The sequence below is a fragment of the Gymnodraco acuticeps genome, unplaced genomic scaffold, assembly GCF_902827175.1.
Source record: "Gymnodraco acuticeps unplaced genomic scaffold, fGymAcu1.1, whole genome shotgun sequence".
Classification (NCBI taxonomy): Eukaryota; Metazoa; Chordata; class Actinopteri; order Perciformes; family Bathydraconidae; genus Gymnodraco; species Gymnodraco acuticeps.
This window is the reverse complement of record NW_022989983.1, coordinates 1266722-1288838: the sequence shown is the minus strand read 5'-3', so window position 1 is coordinate 1288838 and position 22117 is coordinate 1266722. Positions and strand designations below refer to the sequence as shown.

The following is a 22117-nucleotide window of genomic DNA, read 5'->3' as shown; positions in this document are numbered from 1 at the left end:
ACTTTTATGTCAACATCTCCAAGAAGCCATTTCCCCTTAGAGTCACATGTAAAATACATAATTCTTGTAAGTTGCAGTAATGAGGCAGCGTGCGGTGATGTTGTTTCTTCCTCCCCAGTGAGAAGTGCATCCCTGAATACATTGAATGGAACTGAATTAATGCAGTTTACACCGTACACTGTGCGATAATATAAATATAAAGTGACTTGGTGTTCTTCGGTGCCCATTTCTAGTGATTATATTAGAAATATTCAGGGTACAGCGCAGCCGGGGCCAAGTGCTGACAGATTTAGATTTATTGCATAACATTAAATATTCCACCTTTAGTGTACCGTTCATGGAGTAAATCTCATTACTTATGGATTCTCCTGGCCCTTAGTTCAGCCCTTCATCCATAAAAGTTCACTGGGAGTCGGACAGCTTTGACGTTAATTGTTTTTTACTGTATAAAGCAATTACAACCATGAGCACATTCATATTTGCCTGTTGTGCTCTTGGAGCCTAATAGCTACAAGCTCACAATAACATTTTATATTAAACTCATTTGATTGTGGTGTTTATTTGTATGAGAATCTTCGCAGGGCTGCCTCAATGTTATTTGAATGTGTTGCTTTGGATTACAGCTACCTTACAGCTGCACACGCTTCACATCTGGCACTTCTAATAATAATAATAATAATAGCTTCGATTTCTATAGCGCCTTTCAGGGGACCCAAGGTCGCTTCACAAGTAATAGTGCAAAGACAAACATAACAAAACAAAAGACAGACAAACAGAACAACAGATCGATTTAGGGGCCGAAAGCCTTGGCAAACAGATGGGACTTGAGGGCCCTTTTGAAGGCTTCAAGTGTGGGGATGTTGCGTATCTCCGCAGGGAGAGCGTTTCAGAGGGTGGGGGCTGCCACACTGAAGGCTCTGTCCCCGTAGGTTCGCAGTTTGGTGCGGGGGGTGGTAAGCAGGCCAGAGTCTGAGGACCGCAGGTTCCGGGGTGGGGCATGTGGGTGAAGGATGTCCGATAGGTACTGGGGGGCAAGGGCATGGAGGGATTTGTAGGTAAGGAGGAGGATTTTGTAGGATATGCGGGACTTGACCGGCAACCAGTGTAGGTGGATGAGGGTGGGAGTGATGTGCTGCCACGGTTTTGTGTGCGTGAGTACCCTAGCAGCACAGTTTTGGACATACTGGAGCCTGTCCAGGGTTTTGTTGGGAACCCCAAACAGGACACCATTGCAGTAGTCCAAGCGGGTGGTGACAAATGCATGGACTAGGGTTTCGGCAACCGACTCCGAGAGTGACGGTCGGAGTCTGGCAATGTTCCTCAGGTGATAAAAGGCCGATTTGGTCACAGATTTGACGTGGGAATGGAAGGAAAGGGTGGAGTCGAGGATGACACCCAGGTTGCGGGCTTCAGGAGATGGGGAGATGGAGCAGCCGTCAACCTCAAGGACGAAGTCACCAACCTTCTGGAGCAGGGCCTTGGGTGCCACAACCATGAGCTCTGTTTTCATGCTGTTTAGTTTCAGATAGTTGCATGACATCCATGCTTTGATGTCATGCAGGCAGTTGATGAGAGACTGAGGGGGGAGCTGGGAGGATGGAGTGGTGCCAAGATACAATACACTTCTGATGTGAAGAAGCAGAACATTCATTTGCACAAGTGTGGTCTCCTTGTAATACCACTTCTAAAATGCAACATTCATATTTGCAGCTTGAATCCAAATTTGGAGGAAATTTAAGGAACATTTTTTGGTGATCTAACTTGTTTTCTCTCGTATGAAAATGACGTTTTTCAGGGTTTTAATCTTTTCTCAGGAACATCTACATAAATAGCAATTCATTTTGGGAGCTCCTTAGTCGGACCTCAACAGGTCTGTGGTGGGAAGCTGGAGCAGTTTACCTCAAAATGTACATCAAGTGATTCTTGTAAAAATATTTATTTTGGCCACAGGAGGCAGAATTGGACCCAAAGCCTTTTAAACAAAAGTATAATTGATGTGTTATACAAAGTTATGAAAAAACGAAGAGAAAACCACTTGGATCTCACTCAGTGGACCTCCAGGGGGTTTCTTTCTCACATGCCTCTTAGGGCTTATCTAGATATGTCACATAACATCAATCATGTCAGAAGAGATTTAGACCACTCATCTACAATGGTGCTTGAATTGCAAGTCACATCTCTGTCATTGCAGCCCAGACTGACCTCTCACATCAGGCTCAAGTGTTGTTCATTTCCGGCTCCTCACTTGCAATATATATGTGACATCAGCATTAATGAAAACATGGAGGAGCTTTTTACTTAAGCAACTACTAAAGTAGGTGTCATTCCTGTGAATGTGAAGTGATTATGAACAACACACAATGTCACTAACATATGGCAAGATTTAAAATGAATCTTCAGATACTAATTGTCAACATTAATGCATTTACACTCGAGATTTATCTAAAAAAACGTCCTCCCATAATTCCAGCACGATTGTTTACTATGAGTTGCATAACAGGGAAAAGTCAAAGAAAACGGGAACATCTGTGAAAGCTTCATGCATTATTGCACTGACTACACACCACCGTAAACAGCAATTACTAGATTGTCAGACTTCATGCCAATAATTCAGAAATCTTCGTATAATAAAGTAAAGAAACTCTACTGATTTCTTTGCCAGATTTTCATTCATTTCTTTATTTCAAAACCACATGTGCATCTGTTTTATTTCCACCCCAAAAAGAAGTAGATAGGCCTACTAGTATTTTAAACTTGCAATAACTTGTTTTATTGGTTGACACCACTAATGCCCCCACAAACCTAGGGAGCGGTTGGAAAATTATTTTACAAATATAAATCATATTGGTTATACTTGTGACATTAAACATCATTAAAACCTTATTTAAAGGAGACCTATCATGCAAAATGTCTTTTATACATAAATATGTGTCCCCGGTGTGTCAGGGAACTCAAGCAGTTTCAGAAAATAAAACCCTCTCTCTTTTCCTCCGTACCCAAATCTTTTAAAAACGGGGGTACAACGAGCGGATACAGATTCCATCCGATCTGACGTCAAATCGGCGGTGGACCCACAGAAAGTTGCTATCAGAAACAATGCCTGACGTGTTTTGGACGTAATCTCGTCTTTGTTTACTTTAGCAAGCCTCGCTAACACTCAGAGCTAGCCTGTACTGGAGAGCACGTGTTTAAAAAGCAGGAAATACAAAAAGGAACTCACCTTGTGATAAACCCTCAAGAGAAAAAGCATTTGAGCTCCATACTGTTTCAGAAATAATCCTTGATGTGGTTTAGAACAGGATGGCGTTTTATCACAGCAGAATTTAACTTGATCTCCGGTAGAATTCTGATCAGGCATTGGCTCCGCCTCCTCTTTTTTTTTTCAAGCTAAGGTCCCAAAATCCGTGTTTCTCTAACAGGGCTGCAAAAGAGGGCTTTGAGCAGAGGCAGGGCTAATGGGTGAACTGTTTGGTATTTTAAGCAAAGACATGTTTTATATTGGTATGGCCTTACAATATATTTTCCCATCGCATAATAGGTCCACTTTAAACACGTTTTGTTTGAATGCACACATACTCAACCCTACTTTCCTCTTAATATTGCTTGAGTCAAGACAGAACGGTGTGTTTTCTACATCCTCCAGTCTTTATGATTACTTCTACTTTCATATACTGTAGTCCTTTCAGCTGTTTCCCCAGGAAGACATAGTGAAAAACGACCGTTCGAGCATCCTTCTCGCACTGATCTCATCTAAGACTCACAGACTTGTCGCCGGGCCCATCTGTGTTGACCTTGTCTCCTCATTTCACCCGAAGGCAAAGTGCTATCGCAGTCTCTTCAGGCAATTGCAGGACATCAGCAGGGATGAAAGAAAATGAATGTCAGGGGTGTTTATTTCCTAATGTCGTGTCTGTCCTAGTGGGTCTGAGGCTCTGACCGATCCCCGGGGACAGAGGGAAGGTCTGAGCGACAGAGAGATGGGTTTTTCGATGGCTTAGCTGAGCCTTGTCAAAACAAGACTACCAGTCTGTTCAAAACACTCAAAAGTCCAGTTTGCTCGAGGAAATCAACACCTTTACTATAAGGAAAAAATGACTCCAAATTAAAAGGTTTTTACAAATGCATTAAATACAGTTGGCTGGAGTTATTACCACTTACTACATGTAACACATTTCACACTGTACATCGGGATTTGAGCAACTATAAATAATATATTGCTTAGTGCAGCTTTGAATTTGAATTAAATGAGTTTTTTGGGGCACAACAAAGCAATAAAAGTGCCTTAAAGGTCACAAGTCTGCAACGAATATGCCTAAAAATTACAATGACGTTAACTTTTGATATGCTAAAGTATAGCAGGAAATGTAATAACCAGGATCAAATTCTATTCAAACATATTGAGAATATACTGGGGCACATTTGTTAAAATTAAACTAAATATATTGCTCCTTGATAATACTTTTTTTACTTGTATATTTGCTCCAAACTCTTTAAAACTATCCTTACTAAGTGTTTAAGTAGCCTGAACAGTATGCAAACCGCTGATTGTTCTATGACTTTTCAGGAAAGGAAAACATTTTGACATTGAACATTCCCGAAGCACCTTTTACGTTTGCTTCAAAACATATTGGGAAGAGCGAATCAGTAGTATATATTTCCCCCTGTCAAGGAGGTTATTTATTTGGCTTGGTTCGCTGTGCGTTTGTCAACATTTACTGAAACAACTACAGGCACAATCTTCATGAGACTTGTCGAACGGGTGTAGCATTGGCCAATACGCTATATAACCCATTACATTTTGGATCCTTATCACGGGGCGGATGCACGCATGATTTTTCACTCATTTTTAACGGCCTTGGCAGAGGTCTACACTCTGAGAGCGCTTCTAGTTTGATCTGTTTTCAGTTTATGGTGCTGTGGGATAAGGAAGGTGTAGTGAAAACAGATCATCCATCAAAATGATATACAATCTCAATGGCGTGTTTTATTTGATCATATTTTTCATCTTGGCTATAGCTGAATGTTGTATACGTAAAATATAGATTGTACATAGCTGGCGAGGCTCAGCACTGTTTAGCTTCACTTCAGTAAATCTGTTCTGGCCTCCAGTCAGCACAAGTGTGATGCATGGGCTCTGATCTCCTGTGCATCCTCATTAAGTGGCTGCTGTACGAGCCAGAGGGGGGGGGGGGGGGGGGGGGGGGGGGGGGGGGGGGCATGGGGAACAGGGTGAACGAAAGATAGTAAATATAGGATTTCCAAGAAACAAGGAACCATTTCTCCATCTTTTCAGGGAATGCTCAGTCAAGTGTCTAAAGGCTTAACATACCAAACAGGTATCGTCCTTTTTCCGAGGCGTCGCCCAGCATTATACCAAAGCAGCAGGTCAAATCATCCTTCTTACTGCTGCATTAAAAAGTCGTGACACAATGCACTTCAGCGCTGCATTTAGCCTAATCCTAAACTTCGCCCAGACTCGAGCACTACAAGACTTTCCCATCGATTTCACGAGGAAAACGTAATTTACCCATTGCCTCGCCTAGCTGGAGGAGAAAGTGCATTCCGTCTAATAGTCCCAAGGTCTTTATCACTCTCCATCTTTCTTTCTCTAAATCTTCACTGCAGTAAATCAGGGGAGATATAGCAGGGTGGCCCAGCCCAGCAGATCACATACTGGGCTATAAAGCATCGCAGGCCATCGATTGGTGCTCTTGCAGTGCAGATAACAGTCAGAATATGGGGTGATAATGTCTGAATGCTGCTGATGGTGCTCCGTCCAAATGGGCCCATTATGCAGCCTCAGTTATACGATACCACAAGCATCCTCTCTCCTCTCCAAAGGATTCTCTTCGCTCTTTACAGTAAGTCACACGTTTGGTAACACTTGCTATGGAGTCCATACCTACAGTATAATGTGTCATTATAGCACTTTACTGTATAATTAAGCAATATCACACAATAGATTATGATAAGTCTGGGACTGATAACAGTAAACATTTCCCTGCACACTAGCTTGCTTTTTTGGGACCCGGAGGTCAGCCACTTTATATAATGTACATGTATTTGTATGTTTTGTTGTGCAATCAGGGATATAATAGTCCGTTGACTGTTGCTTTTGTAGAAATGCGCAATTGTACCTTCTCCTCCATCCAGTAACTTTTAGCCATTAGCCTTTTAGCTTCCATACATGCAAGTATTTAAAGTCTTTATGTTTCCCAACTTATTATTAATGAATCGCCCACTCACTGGATATTTTTGTAATACATTACACATGTTTATGAGTGCTTATAACTCAAATAAAAAAGTGCTGTAAGAAGATTACAGTATGTTCAAAAAATGCAATATAGACATGGGCTTCGTGTAACTTCTTTTAAAAAAAACAAGAGCAATTGAAACCGATATATTGAGCTAATCCTTTGGTCTCTCTGAATGTCTGCATAGTCTCAGTGAGTTAGAGTCATTTCCAGTACATGAACCTGAAAAACAAGTCTCCACTGAATGTGCTTTTTTTCAGACTTCTTAGATTTCATTATCTCCACAATGCAACCCCTCTGGACCGTTATAGCTGCTTGCAGAATAGAAACGTTTTTTTTTCTTGCGTAATATAGATTTTTCTTCCTGACATGCTTGCTAATGCTTTGCTTCCGCCAGACAGAATAACATCCATTTAATCCACTGGCCCTGCAGAACTCCGCTCTCTTGTCTGCAGCATTTCTTCACTGAGCCAAAGCCTTTACCACGGAGAGATGGTACGGTATTATCAAAAGTGAAAGAATCCTAGTCAGCCAGGAAAGGTCAGGCCCTCGCATCGACTACACAACGCAGACTCTGAGGAGTGCAGGAAGTTCACAGAGAGCACAGCTTTCCTTCGGCAATTTGAGGCGTCTCGACGCTGCATCTCCTTCATTTAGATTGGATTACAAGTCGGTTGGTGGAGCTACAGAGAACAGATTGCCCTTCTTTTCACATGATGCTTGACTTCTTATGCTGCCTGCTCGCATTTACATGTGGGCATCCATCACCCGGACTGTTGGTGCAGATGGATGCTTGTGTGGCTGGGAAAAAAGTGTTTTTCACGCTTTATAGATACATTTGGCTACGGAATCATTTTTCAACACTGCTGCTGTGCTTTGGCTCCAAGCAGCATAACTTACAGAATATCCAGTCAGTAATGGTAGTGTAGATTTGTTGAGTTTTATCCCTACTACTGCTACTACAGCCTCCATTTGAAAGAAAATGAGTGGAAGAGTGCAGCATAGACCACAAAAGAACCCCTTACATTTTGGAGTGAATCCGAATCAAGCGGCGTGTACAGTATATATGAATTAAGTTTCACAGCGTTAAAGAGGCCATTTTATGCTTCGATTTCCTGTACTGTGTTACATAGGTTCAAGAGGGAGCTACATTTTTATTTGTTGACATTCTGCAAACGTTTCACAATGTTTTAAGTGGTTATTCCATTAGCAAGTGGCTGGCTTTGTCATTCAGGTATGAGGACGTGTTTCAATTCTCCAGCAAATGTCAACCTCAAAAACATAAATTATGTCGGTTGAGCACATACCAGATTCTATTTACACTTATCCAGCACATTCCCTATCTAGCAACCACACTTCCATTGCGCACACACAAAAAACAATATTATCTCAAATTGAATCCCAAGTTTTCCTTCATGAAAATGTGAATGGAACACATATCAGACATTCAGGCATCAGGCTGTTTGTCGCTGGTGATGCAACTCAAAAAATCGAATAAATTCATTGATTTATAGCGGCCAAGCTGCAAGTGTACCTCTTTACCAACCAACCAATGCACACACGCCTTAACTGTAGGTGACCATTATTATTTTACTGTAGCACACTTCCAAAAACTGCTAATTTGCTCTATTTTCTTCTCTTCCCTTGAAACACAAAAATAACAACTCACGCTGACTATAACACATTTTACTCTCAGTAAAACTACAGAGAAACCTGCAGTAAAGCTGCTGCTCTCAGATTTCGCTCGGAGCTATTTGTGAGAGGCACAGGGAGGCTGCGGCGCAATTAGGTGTTCAAGTGTTGATGCAGAGCCAGTAGAGTACTTTCCAGTAAATCCTCTCAGAGTTCAGGGTGCTGTAATCGCTGCCTCCCATTGCTGATGGGAAATGCTTCACTTGTTGCTGGGTCTCCGTCTGTTTTAGCCGTTTCTCTCTCTGCTCCCTGACCCCTGTGGTCTGCAGCGATCACCCCACAGAGACACACAGGAACACACAGTCCAGACTTCACGGCAAAAACATTCCCTTCGCTGTTTTATTACACGCGGTGGATATTAGCATAAAACTGAGCCTGGCCTTAATTAATGCAGGATCATGAAAGGCTCCGTTACAATACAGAGACTGCCTCTGGTGGCTCTTTCGCTCTCACTTTTCAAAGGCTATGTCAGCAGTTATTCTTAGTGCCAAGTCTTTTTGCCAAGTCATGATCTACAGTGTAATATTGTGACACAGTGCTGTGACATCAAGTTTATCCGAACATCTATAAAAAGAAAAGACATTACACCCTGATGGACTGACGAATGTGTTGTTCTCATGTTTATATAATGTTTTAATTATCCTTTATTTTACATTTTTACTTACATTTATTTAGCTTATATCTTATTTTGACATGTTTTTTCACATGTATTCTATTTTATTTTATTAATCCTTTATTCTAAAATGGAACAACTGTCACAAAACCCAATTCCCCTCCAGGGTAAATTCATATTTCTGATTAAGAACTTTATTTCTTCTCTCCCTTTTCTGTTTTTCTCCCCCCAGGTCAGGAGTGGCCATGCCATTTGGCTGTTTAACAATCGGGGAAAAGAAGGATTATAACAATCCTTCGGAGGTGACGGATAAATATGACTTGGGTCAGATCGTTAAATCGTGAGTAACTTCTTCGTTATCTCTGATCCAAACCATTGTAATATGTGTGTTACTCAAAGTAATTTCACCTCAATATGCTCATTTCTCAGGGAGGAGTTCTGTGAGATATTCAGAGCCAAGGACAAAAATACGGTTAAAATGTTTACATGTAAAAAGTTCCTGAAAAAGGACGGGAGGAAAGTCCGCAAGGCTGCGAAAAATGAGATCCTCATCCTAAAGATGTAAGTTATTCATTGTGGATTTCTGTGTTATATATGCATGATTAGTTTAGTCATGAGATGGTGAAGGTCTCTGCTTTTTTCATCTTCTTTAATACTCAATCTTCTAAAAGGAAATCACAAAGAGAAAACAAATGTAGGTGCTTGCTTTAATGAGAAAAGTCAAGCGAACCTCATTTTGCTGAGTGATCACACACACAATTCTCTTTCTTATCAAACTTCAGGTTAAACATACATTAGCATAACCCAAGCCTTATCAAACTATTTGCCGCCGACAGCAGGCGAAGCAAGATGCATACGAAAGAGTGATTTCTTTATATTCAAAACATGAACTCATACTCCTCTGAAAATCACACCATTGCTCCTGCTTTTATCTCCATAACATCATGGGGGTTTGAGGAAATAATCGAATATGATGACACTGTCAACGGAGGGGAATAATTGCTGGCAAAACATTAAACTAGTCTTGAATTTATAACGCTTTGATTTAGGCATTAAAAAAGAAAAATATTCATACTTTTTTTTTAGTGTTATTCGTTCAAATGAAAGAATGGACCCTGCACACTGACATATCTTTGTACTGACAGTTTGGTTGCTTCACAGGCGAGAGTTGTAATGACATTGAATATAGTTTCCCAAAATTGTCCTCAAACACAAATCCTGTTTGGGCCAGAAATTGGACTTAACCCAAGTTTTGATCAGCCGAATAAAATATTACAGATCATTGTGAAAAAATGGTTTTGGTGTTACGTAGTACAGATATGAGATGTCCTTAGCCTACATTATGTGTGGCTCTTGTAGTTATCTATATACAGGACTTCTACAAAGGATCACGCAAAGCTATTCTGCTGTTGAATGAAAAACATTTACGGAACAGATAGAAGCTTCAGACATTCAGGCATGGAGTATTTACTGAAGTATTTTGTGTCATAGAACAAAACAAGAAATTCTCTTAAGCTTGTGTTTACCACAGACCTTATTTTATCCAAGCACAAACACATTCAACAAAATAATTGACTTCAAGATGTGGGAAAAATGCTCATTTCATACCATTTGCTAAAATCTTCTTCCCTTGCTGCTGATGTAACGGACAGTTAGACACTGCACCTGACAGTCATGACGCAAATAGATAGTGACGCACAAAGGTCTCACAAAGTGAATACTCCATTCACAAAGTCACACACTGACTCTTGTATGAATAAGGAGGCAATTTCAGACACCGCTTTTTCACCATTTTGATTTCTTTTAAAGAATAACCTTGAAGAAACAGGAGCCTTTCACAAACTTCCTGCGTGATCAATTGTTTGTTTTTTTCCCTTTTGGACCAAATGAATTCTTAATGTTCCCAGCTGGTGCTGTGTTTGTGAAAGGCGTGATCAGCTGTTCAGCTCCATGGCTGTCTTTATGCCCACATGAACGCATCACATGACATACATCTGGTTATCTATGGATGCACATTTGAGCATATAGATCTGTGTTGTGAAATCAAACTGACCCGTGCTCCCTCTCTCCGTGAGGACTGTCGTTTATTATGTATGTGCATTAAAGCAGGTCTTCACATTATTCCCTCCACTGAACGACTGATGCTGACATCATTCTCTCTCTCTTTGTTTCTCTCTCCGTCTTTGTGACACATCTCCTCAGGGTGAAGCATCCAAACATTCTCGCACTGGTGGATGTGTTCGAGACCAAAAAAGAGTACTTCCTCTTTCTTGAACTGTGAGTCAGATGTCTTATTAGCCAGGGGAAAGGTTCTCCGCTGTCTTTGCTGTATCTCGGGCCTGCTGAACTGTACGTGTTGCTGGTAAACTCATGGGGAATGAGCTGTGTAGCCCGAGGCCCTGCAGATAGGAGAACAGCGCTGAACTCCACTCATTTGGTATTCAGATACGATCGCTGTGCTACCTGCTACATTCTCACCAGCAAGTGTTCTTGGGGGTTTTGATTTCCATGGATATACTTAATGCGAGATACTCGTCTCGTCCTTCGAGGACATTTGATTTGTAGATTCAGAAGAAAATGATCAAACACAAAGCAACCCTACGGGGAGATGATTAAAACCATTTCCCTTTAATACTGTAGGTGTGGTGTTTCGTGTACATTTTTCAAAATGTTATTCCTGGAAGTATGCAATTAACATTTTACTATAAATATACAATGTGAAATTGGAGAGGTTTTTATATTACCAGATCTGTTTCTGTGTGTCTGCCTGAATGACAGAAGCCCTGAAAGGCAAGAGAGGAAGAAAAATGAAATCAATATTTTATTCTTCTGCTTTTATTATTATTATTATATTATGCTTCATTTAGCTTGATCCAAGGAGACTCACAATAAAGTATATTAAATACCTGTATGAAGCATATTTAATGGAATTCAAATCTATTACAATTAAAACAGCTGAAAAAAAAGGTTTTACCAGGAAACTCCAAGTGTCTTAAATTAGTTTTTCTACTGGGGAAAACGGTTATACCCCATCAAGTCAAAGATTCTGCCAGAATGATTTTACAGGATATAATAAATTGTTCTCACTTGTGGAAACATGTTAAGGTAATTAGTTTTGGCAGGTGATTTTGTTTGTTGTTATATTCATTTTGGCAAAAGGCTGAAGTGCACCACTAACCCATCGATTAAATAGGACTTTGAGTGACAGATAAGAGCAGATAACATTACATTTCTAGTGGGGAAAGAAAAGGAGTGAACTAATCAGTCCTAATGAAAGTATTGTTACATAATTTGCAAACACTATGTTCTTTGTGTAAAGTGTACACAAAGGCATTCAAACTCACCTGGTAGGTAAAACATATAATCATTTTTGTTCCTACAGTATTTAGGAAACTAAGTAGTGGTGCAGTTCAGCCAAGAATGTCAAAAACAAATAAAACAAAACATTTCCTGAAAGAAAATATAATTCAGTTGCCCAAACTTTTTTTTAACCTGTTTTCATAGATGAAATGATTTTAGAAAGACAATACATGCAAAACTGTTATTCATCTGTTCTTAAAGAAGGCCTATCATGCTATATGAATAATATATTGGAGGGCCATACCTATATAAGGTATATTTATACGTTTTTTTTTTCAAAATACCAAACAGCATTTTAGCCATGCCTCATTTTGCTCTATTTTCCTCTCCCTGTCTTTGCATGCGCTGCAGCTGACCACGCCCCCCTGCAAAGGAGGGGCGAGTTACGAGCGTCATGTTACCATGCTGTTACCATGCTGTTACCATGCTGTTACCATGCTGTTACCATGCTGTTACCATGCTGTTACCATGCTGTTACCATGCTGTTACCATGCCACGGCAACCTCTCTCCCTGATTGGTGGAGAGTTGGCCATATAGGCGGAGCTCCTCGTCACTGACGTCAGGCTATTTTCAAATCTGTATCGGTCTGTATCAGATCCGTTGCAGCCCCGTTTTTAGAGATTTGGGTACGGAGGAAAAGAGAGAGGGTTGTGTTTTCTGACACTTGGTGAGTTCCCTGACACACCGGGGGGGACACATATTCATGTATAAAAGACGTACAAAAGTGCATTTTGCATGATAGGTCCCCTTTAAGTAAACCATTCTAATCAGATAAAAAATATCACCAGCGTTTATTTTTCCCTCATTTGCATTTTTAGGGGCCCTTTCCAAATAGCTAGAGAGCAGATGGAAACATTTAAAGAGAATGGGGGATAACAGAAACATCTGCTTTAATCTGATGGCATTGCAGTTGTGTACAAATCTTCCAATGATGACAGCAAACATGTAACGCATCTCTTCGCTGCCTTCTTGTACCCACAGTGCAACGGGCAGAGAGGTATTCGACTGGATCCTGGACCAAGGCTACTACTCAGAGCGAGACACCAGCAACGTGGTGCGCCAGGTGCTGGAGGCCGTGGCCTACCTCCACTCCCTGCACATCGTCCACAGAAACCTCAAGGTAACACGCTACAGGACGCCATCACTGAGGAGGCATCTTACTGTTAAACCAAGAAATACAGCTGTAATGTTGTCCAAGAATTTCATCTTTTAATCTCTTTTTACCCCAAAATGCTTAAAAGTGATCAAAATGCTAACCAGCCACACAAGAACAGAAAGTGCGCTTGATTAAAGACGATAAAGGAGTTCAAGATGAAGAAGACGGTTTAAATATGATTACAATTGAAGGCAAAAGTTCAATGAGGTTTTCCACCTCATAACCTCTTGAATGACCCTCTGAGACTGTACGTTTAAACCATCCATGCATTTTGTAATGGCTATACAATACAATTGGTTGAGGCATTTAGCTTCAGTCCAATCATAATAAAATCCCAAATTTAAACTTTAAACATTTATTTTAATCTGCACTGAATAATTAAACTCTCAGACAATTATCGAAAAACTGAATTCCCACCTCCTAATTGTCACTAGATCAAAACCATGAAAATAAAAGAGCTTATTGATGAATATTACATAAAGCATTGACATTGAAATGTGCTTTTTCTGTAGTTGGAGAACTTGGTGTACTTCAATCGCCTGAAGCACTCTAAAATAGTCATCAGTGACTTCCATCTTGCCAAGCTGGAGAACGGACTCATCAAAGACCCCTGCGGGACACCAGAGTACCTGGGTGAGAATGGAAACACACCAAGTATCAAATACCAGTTTGTGGATAATGTGATCTGGCAGCCTGTTGAAGCTTTCAGAGATGTAAAAGATGTTTCTGTACTCTCATGCAGCTCCAGAAGTGGTCGGCAGACAGCGGTATGGCCAACCTGTGGACTGCTGGGCAACAGGTGTCATCATGTACATCCTGTGAGTTGTGACATAAAACCTAAAGAACATCTACACCTCATTTAAAAAGCCAACCAAATTCAGATTGGTTGACCCTAACCCCAACTGCATTCGAAATTACAAATCAAGGTACATCCATATTCTCCAAGATTACAGTCTCAGTTTTCAGAATCAGAATACCTTTATTCGTCCCAGAGAGGGGACATGTACATTTGTTACAGCAGAAAAGAGCAAAAGACAGCTTAATGTTTGCATAAAAAACTAAAAGATTTTTTTTTTTAAAGGAATTACACAATTTACAAAATACACAGCCTGTAACAGTTCTGAATATGTAGCAGCCATATTGCAGTTATTCACGGAATACATATATATTGCACATATTGCACATGATTGGTATTTAACAACAAGGAATACAATAGAAGAAATAGAAGAAATAGTTACCATTGTAAATTGAATTGGTTACACCAGGGGTTTTGAAAGTGTGGGAAGGTGAGCCTCCCCTCAGAGAACATAAGAACAGCCGCGCCCCCCCTTCCCAATTAATATTGCTATTACATTACATGTTACTTGTTAGACGCTTTTATCCAAAGCGACTTACATACTGTGGGCAATCCCCACAGGAGCAATTTGGGATGAAGTGTCTCAGGGACACAACGACATGCTGACTGCAGTGGGGTTTGAACCTGTGCTCCCCTGATCCGAACACCAACGCACAACCCACTGCACCACACGACTGCACCGATTTGATTGGCTGAGTAGCGTCAGCTCCTAAACATTAAACAATCACTTTTTTAAACCTTTTTGTCTTTATGTCATACATTTTTTTTTAACATTTTCAACATCGTGGATAAATCCTTATATGCAACACACTGAACGTCAACTTTGCCTCCTTATTACACTCACCCCTACTTTAGTGGGAACAATGAGTCTGCGTCTTTGATGCGCACAGGCGGATGATGCGGGGATGCAATGTAGACAGGAATAGATCATCCTCTGGCTGAAGCCTTGACCGGTACTTGCTTTTGATCAAAGTAATATATAGTAATAAAGGGCGGTGCCGGTCGTCAGCAAACCGAGCCGGCCGTCAACGGCCCGCTGACGACCGGCCGTTCTGTGATTCTCCAGAACACACAGATGGCCAGTCCGCCCCTGCCAGGACCGGTCCATGAAAATCCTAGATTCAAATAATCGTGGTCATACTTCCTCCATTTTCTGCCAGACGCTGTCTCCTCTCACACTTTAGGTAACTTCACTAAAAATCGATCCATGTTGCCACTCGCATAAAGTTAACTAGCTAGATTTGACTGTTTCTCGTAATTTCTTTCTCACGCTGCCCCTCCCCTGAAGCTCTCTGGTGCCCCCCCGGGGAGGCACGCCTACACTTTGAAAACCGCTGGCTTACACTAAGACAACAAAAGTTCTTAGTTAGTTTCTAAAAGACCATGGGTTCGCAAAAAATCTGTTGACTTTTGGTTTGAATCAGGACTGCATTGGTAGATTAGAACTACTTTTGTTATGCTTCAAAATAAGCAATCCAGAAAAAAAATACAATGAATAACCTGAATGAAAAGTAGTAGAAAAAATGCAGTTTCAATGTCTAGGAGTGTAACATGTTCATGTAATATAACATACTGTTACAGGCCTTGTATGTTTCTGCTTTTCTCTCTGCCAAGACTGTCAGGCAACCCTCCTTTCTACGATGAAACTGACGACGATGATTTTGAAAACCACGACAAGAACCTGTTCCGAAAGATCCTGGCCGGCGATTATGAGTTTGACTCTCCGTACTGGGATGAAATCTCAGATTCAGGTGCTTTTAGGACAAAGTTAACACTGTAAAGAAACACAATGCCAGCCCTTTCAAAATCCAAATACTGTTCTTCCTTTCTTTCCCCTAGAGTGGCCAAACACGTCATGTTTCTGTCCTCAAGGAAAACAATCCCTTTTTGTTGAGTTTTTCTGTGTTTTCTCTCTGACAGCTAAAAGTCTGGTTGCTCGTTTGATGGAAGTGGATCAAGACCAGAGACTGACAGCCCAGGAGGCTATAAACCATGAATGGTAGGCACAAGAGCTTTGATGTATTGTGTAGACCATTTAAACCCAAGGAGTTTCATCACACTGTTATGTGATCAGAACAGCTGAAAAGACAGACTTTCCTTCTTGTTTCATGTGTCTCTTACAATAACATAAAGAATTACTTCACCCTAAAAAAGGTTTATCACTAACGAGAACAGCATTGATTAAGCTGCAAGTTACCACCGAAACGATATTGATGTTTTACTCAACAATAAACCAAAGCAGTAAGTCTCTAAATATAGAAATGTCTGGAAAATCTGAATCAAATATTGGAGGGATAAGCAAAAAGTTAAGCACGGAGACTCATGTTTCCCAGGCAATGTACTCTACTGATTTTGGTGATCCAATGACTCCAATGACTGCAGAGTCAGAGCCATTAGATTTGGTACAGAAATTCACGTTTGCCAATAGGGGCATTAGTAATCAAATTAAATGATGTTAAAAAAAAGATCATACCTTTTACCTAGCGCCATCATCAGGGCAGAAGTTCACTTGTGTCCACTACTTTTATTTATGACAGAATATCCAATATGACATTCCTATAGTGTCATAAACCTAACCCTAACACATTGCTACATCTTGATACTGATTGACAGGTCAGGAAAATGTTATTTTCTCATAGACTTCTATAGAATCAGACTTGCAACCAATAGAATCACACCTTCTGGCCATTACAAATAATGCAGGTTTAAGGCCCATCCAAATTGGCTTCACTTTTCAGACATGGAGACTAAATCCACTTATTTTATACACTACTCTATGATTTATGGCCACCTGAGAAATGTGAGCCCAGTATTCATCTCTTTTGGCTCAGTCTTTGGTCCATACCAACTCCTGAGAGAAATATTTGTCTCTTTAGCGGCTTAATGCTCCACTCAGTTCACCAGCTAGAACTGTCTGTCAGCAGTTTGCAGCTGACAGGTGGTGTACCGTGGGTTTATAGAGCGTTTAATATCCGGCAGTGGCTCAGTCAGTAGGGGCTTGGACTGTGAGCCGTAGGGTTGCCGGTTCTAAATATGGAGTGTGGACTGCTACTTGGAGAGGTCCCAGTTCACCTCCTGCCCTGCCGTGGTGCCCTTGAACAAGGCACCGGACACCCCCCTTCCCCCCTCACTTCACTTTGGCTGAAAACAGCTGCCTATTGATGGTACTGGCTATAAAGCTCTGTTAACCCGAGGGAATCTGAGGATTCAACTGATCATTCTCTGTCGGCAGATCATTTCAAGCAAGCCCTTTTCCCTTTGTCACAGTGTTTTCACATTTTCATGATATATTATGGTATTGTAAAGTTTTGGTAGTTACTAAACCAAGTATTATTGGGTTAAAATGCTTGCATGAAATACTTTCATCAATCACTTAGACGTGTCTGACAGAGGCAGTTCCAGCTAAGTATAAATTGTGGACACCAATCGATTTGTAACAAGCACAAAGACAAGGAGAAAATGTCTCAGTTGGAATAATCCTTAAAAGGTTCAAGAGTCAACAAAAAACAAATAGAGTAATACTGTGCTGCAGCCAGGGGCATCTAAGGATAGGATATAAAGTAAAGTTGTGCTTGCTCCCAACAGGATCTCTGGCGGTGCGGCTTCAGATAAGAACATCAAGGAAAACGTGTGTGCACAAATAGAGAAGAACTTTGCCAGGGCTAAATGGAAGGTAAGTCGCTGCTCCTACTGGCGTTTCATCAGAAAAACCGTCACAGAGCTTTTTGAATTGTTTCTATCTTTGCCATTTTTTCTATTTAACTATTTGGGCTAATATGAGCACCAATCAGGCGATCCAAGTACGACGTTAAAAGTCACACACTCAGGCAGCACCATGCAGGGTCTGCTCGGCTAATCTGCTCAAACAAACAGGCTTTTTGGTTTTTGTTATGATAGTTTTCAAGACACTGCAATTTCTATAATGACGTCACGAAATATTAGACATCAAAGTGCTTGGAGTTGCAGCACAAATACAGCAGAAAGATCAGTAAAAGAAGCTCGATGCCACGTTTTTTTCACAAGGCTGCCACAAGTGCTCACTTCTCTTTTTTCAAAACAATTGAAAAGAGGCGCTGGTGCTCAGAAACACTTGATTATGTGGTCATAACGATACGTCCACACAGCGGCTTTGGAAAAAGCTTGCCGGCGGGCGTGTCTGAAGCTCGACCAACAACCAATCACATGAATCTCCCGCCCCTGACACACAAGCAGCAGTTTGATTGGCTAGAGCTTCTACTGGCATATGATTTGATTGGCTGACGCTTCCACCGAAAGATTCAGAAGATTCAAAAGTTGAACATTGCTCAACTTTTGAATCCTGAGATGCCTGGAAATCTCCGCTTTGCTTCCCACAATGCAGTTCGGCGAACAGTGAGGCAAAGTGACGTCACCCCATTCAAAGTGAATGGGCAGAAGCGTTGGAAGATTTTTTTAACGCTGCTGTGTGGGTATACAAGAGTTGCTGTACTCCATGCTGATTTTTCAGGTTACATAATAATAATCAATTTGATTTATAAGCGCACTTTTAATTTTCAAACAAGAGTAAAATGGTTGAAAAACAAAAAACAAAACGTCACATATTTGAACGTGGTTTGTTCTCCCTCAACAGAAAGCAGTGCGTGTCACCACCATCATGAAGAGGCTGAGAGCACCTGAGCAGAGCGACTTGAGGGCCGCCAGCCCCTCTGCTGCTGCCCCTCCAGACACCGCCGCTGCTCCCCAACCTGCCAGCGACCCATCTGCTGCTCCCCAACCTGCCAGCAACCCCTCTGCTGCTCCAGCCGCTGCAGCACCCCCCGAGGGAGCGACTGCTGTCGTCACAGAGCTCCCTGCTGGGGCGGAGATAAGCCAACCTGCGCCGGAGGAGGCCGCCTCAGACGGGGAGCCGCAGCAGCCGAGGCCGGCGCCGCAGGAGGCCGAGCCGACATCGCGCTGTAATGGAGAAGCTGCTCTCAACACAGCCACCGAAGGCGGGGACGAGCAGGGTTAGAGACCCCCCCCCCCCACTGCGAATCCCCACCCCTTCCTATGTGACCTTTGCAGTCCCCACCACTGTACATTAGCTGCTAGCATGGTGATACTGACTCTGCTTCTCCCTCACTTGCAGCATTAATATCATCTCATGGAGGCTGTGTGCTACCTTTCCCCGAGTGCCGCTTTCTTTTTACACTTATTGTGTCTTTTTTTCAATGACCCCCTCCGGTATTTTACTTCAGATTAAATTAAACACTTCTATCTCCCCACACATGAGTTTTAGGGGCAGAAACAGATTTGCCGTCAAGCTGCGTCTTACAGCTAAAGTCTTCTTTCTTATTCCTCTCTTAAGAGATAAGAGAATATAGGAAAGGCATAATTGTGCTGAATACGGCTTTGATTCCTTTTTAATGAGCCGACTTGGGAAACTTCTCTGCGCCAGTCTTGCAATTACAGTATTTGTTCTTAGAATCAGTAGAAAAGTTTTGCTTCGGAAATGTTGACCTTGTACCGTGATACTCAGTGTACTTGATACTCAGTAAGTGCTGGTCCTCTCGCATGGAGAAGATCACATATTCCTGTCACAGGGGAATATGGTAATCTTTCCTATCTGTTATTGTCCACACTAACCAGTTATTGTGCGTCAAACAATGCTGGGATTGGTGACTAGGAGTTATTATGCCCGGTATTGTATTTTGAACTAGGCAGCTTCTCACATAAGCACACACGAAAACACTATGTTCCTTTGCTTACTTCCTGCTCAGGAAAGAACCTCATAGCTGTAAGTGTAAAGATTCTGTATATAGAGACCTTTGTAGAAGTAGCCAAAACAGCATGCATTCTCACTTCTTTGCTGTTTCATTTCACATGTACAGCCACTTGGTGGTTAAAGATGCGCTGCCGCCAAATGTATCGCAGGCCAGAGCACCCACGCCTTTTGCCACAAGCCATGCAGAGGCTACTTTAAAAAGCACACTATATATTATGTTGTCTGTCACCACTGTTCATTTAGCACCCCCTGTTGTCAATGTTAGTAGAATGAAACATTACATAGCAGTTCTATGCATCCAAATTAATTTGTAGCTTTTCCTTTTTTAGAAACGTCATGACATCGTTCTTCATCACGCGACTAAAAATGTATTTTTCTTTGCTAGATCTCAGTTTACTTGTATGTACTTTGTATTTGATTGTGTCCTTTGTGATTAGACACTGACTAACGGCGCCACACATGTCTTAATATTTGGTTGTAACTGTAAAGCAAAGTGTGCATTGAATGACCACATGCAGCTTTTAAGGAAAAACATGCATCATTTTAGATTTGTGGTAACTTAAGGGTCAACTCACCATCTTTGCTGACCTGTATTGTACTGAAATAATTATGAATCATATGTTTCACATTTCTGAACAGTTTTTTTAAATGCCATATCTTTATTGCTTTCTTTTTTTTTTATAGCTCTTTCATTCATGTTTGTTCCATAGATGTTTCTCCTTATACTTGATTAACAGTAATAACAATATTTCCTTTCTTGTCGCTGGTCCCCTCGAGTATAAATAATGAGCTGCAGAAAAAGAGTTCTCTGTAATCACTCTAGAGGAAATTGAGCAATATTCGAATGGCTGCAGAAACTGTGATTCCTGGTGTCCTTTCGATACAGTCCATGTCCCTGTAAGTAAAAGTCTATAGTCCTTTGCCGGCTGTCAGGCCCATCATGGCCGCCTAACTAACGCATGTCTGCTGCTGTCAGATAAGTGGTGGTTCAGTGTGTGTGTTAGCGCGAGACTAATGTGGGGACTCACACACTGAACCATGGGGTTTTCATTCCCTGGTCACAAAAAGACAGCTGTAAAAAAGGTCAAAAAATTAAATATGTTTCGGGCTCGTGCACGGCCACTGTCTTAATCCACCCAATCTGTTGTTGACTGTAAACACCTGTGAAGTTATATTAAAATGTGCATTTCTTATAAAAATGAAGATATTTATAATCCGTAGAATCTAAGGTTTGACTCTGTTCAGCGCAGAGCCTTTTATTTATGTTATCTCTTTCATTTGCTCTATAGATTGGTAGAAATGCCAATCATTCAGATTATATCGCTACATTATTTCTTACATTGTTGAAGATAAATATTTAGATTTTAACGAGAGACAAAATATCTGATTTGTATGTGAATAAATTATATCATGTAGTCCGTTCTCTTTGTTTAGATGGCAAATAAATACTGTTTGAACACTGTAACACAGTTTAAAGCAATGCTTTCTTTTCTCACTGTATTTATTAAAAACCATGTTCATTTCGCCACGCACTTACAGGTGTATTTGTAGATGTGATGTTTGCCAGGACCGGCGGTCACCTGCAAGTCCTATCCTGCATCTGTGAGCTCTGTACCGTACTCATTGTACTGAGTTGATGACTTTGATGCTAATAAAATTCTAATTCATCTGTTTACTCACCTGTTATCCTCATCATTTATCTTCTAGATAGACAGGCAGTGAGCTGAAGGTGAATAGAATAAGCTGAATTATTACCATTTCTTTCAATCTTAGTTCAAGTAATTGGGATCATATCAATCATATTTTATTCATATGTTTTACATCATTTCCCTTGTGGAGGACATCAGCTCAATCTTTCCCACAAAAACTGCATTGAGTTGGTCCAAATAAAATACATTTTCTTATATATTCTTTCTCATTTGATGAGTTTTGGAAACTAAAATAATTTTCTATTGCTGGATCATGGAAAATGGGTCACAATGAGTTCCAACTTTCCCCTACAAAGTACATGGGTTAAAATGTGCATTATGAAAGGCGTGAAGTAAACCTTTAAAATGTTAAGATAATATAGCCAACACTGAAAACTAAAAACAACATACTTTAAGGGAGCAGGAACAATACATATTTATAGATGGATCACTTATGCACTGCAGTTCCCAATTAAAAAGATGGAAGACGTCCGCACCGCGATGTGTGTTACATCCTTAGAAAGTCCAGAATGTTCTCTTTACAGTACATTAAGACTTAAACGAATGCATGGAAATGTAGGCCTCAGTGTCATGTCCCCCACAGAGGACAACAAAAGGAGAGCCATGTCTCATGCGACTGCTGAAGATGTGAGAAACAGCCTGCGTCATTACACTCATTTCCCTCTAACCCGGAGGAGAGCATCTGTGTTACACACTCTCAATTAGCACAAGCTTAGCAGCCTTCCTGGTGGGG

The 22117-nt window shown here is 41.0% G+C and overlaps 1 protein-coding gene across 1 annotated transcript in view; it reads left to right on the top strand.

The window, feature by feature from the left end:
- LOC117543806 (caM kinase-like vesicle-associated protein) overlaps positions 1–21354 on the top strand; it is a 48964-nt gene extending 27610 nt beyond the window's left edge. The window contains exons 2-11 of the mRNA XM_034212385.1: positions 8792–8899; positions 8989–9120; positions 10762–10836; positions 12902–13040; positions 13589–13709; positions 13819–13894; positions 15547–15683; positions 15853–15931; positions 17518–17605; positions 18542–21354. Coding sequence (XP_034068276.1) covers positions 8805–8899; positions 8989–9120; positions 10762–10836; positions 12902–13040; positions 13589–13709; positions 13819–13894; positions 15547–15683; positions 15853–15931; positions 17518–17605; positions 18542–18922 — 1323 coding nt within the window. The 5' untranslated portion in view covers positions 8792–8804 and the 3' untranslated portion in view covers positions 18923–21354. The remainder of the gene's footprint in view (positions 1–8791; positions 8900–8988; positions 9121–10761; positions 10837–12901; positions 13041–13588; positions 13710–13818; positions 13895–15546; positions 15684–15852; positions 15932–17517; positions 17606–18541) is intronic.
- The last annotated feature ends 763 nt before the right edge of the window (positions 21355–22117 follow it).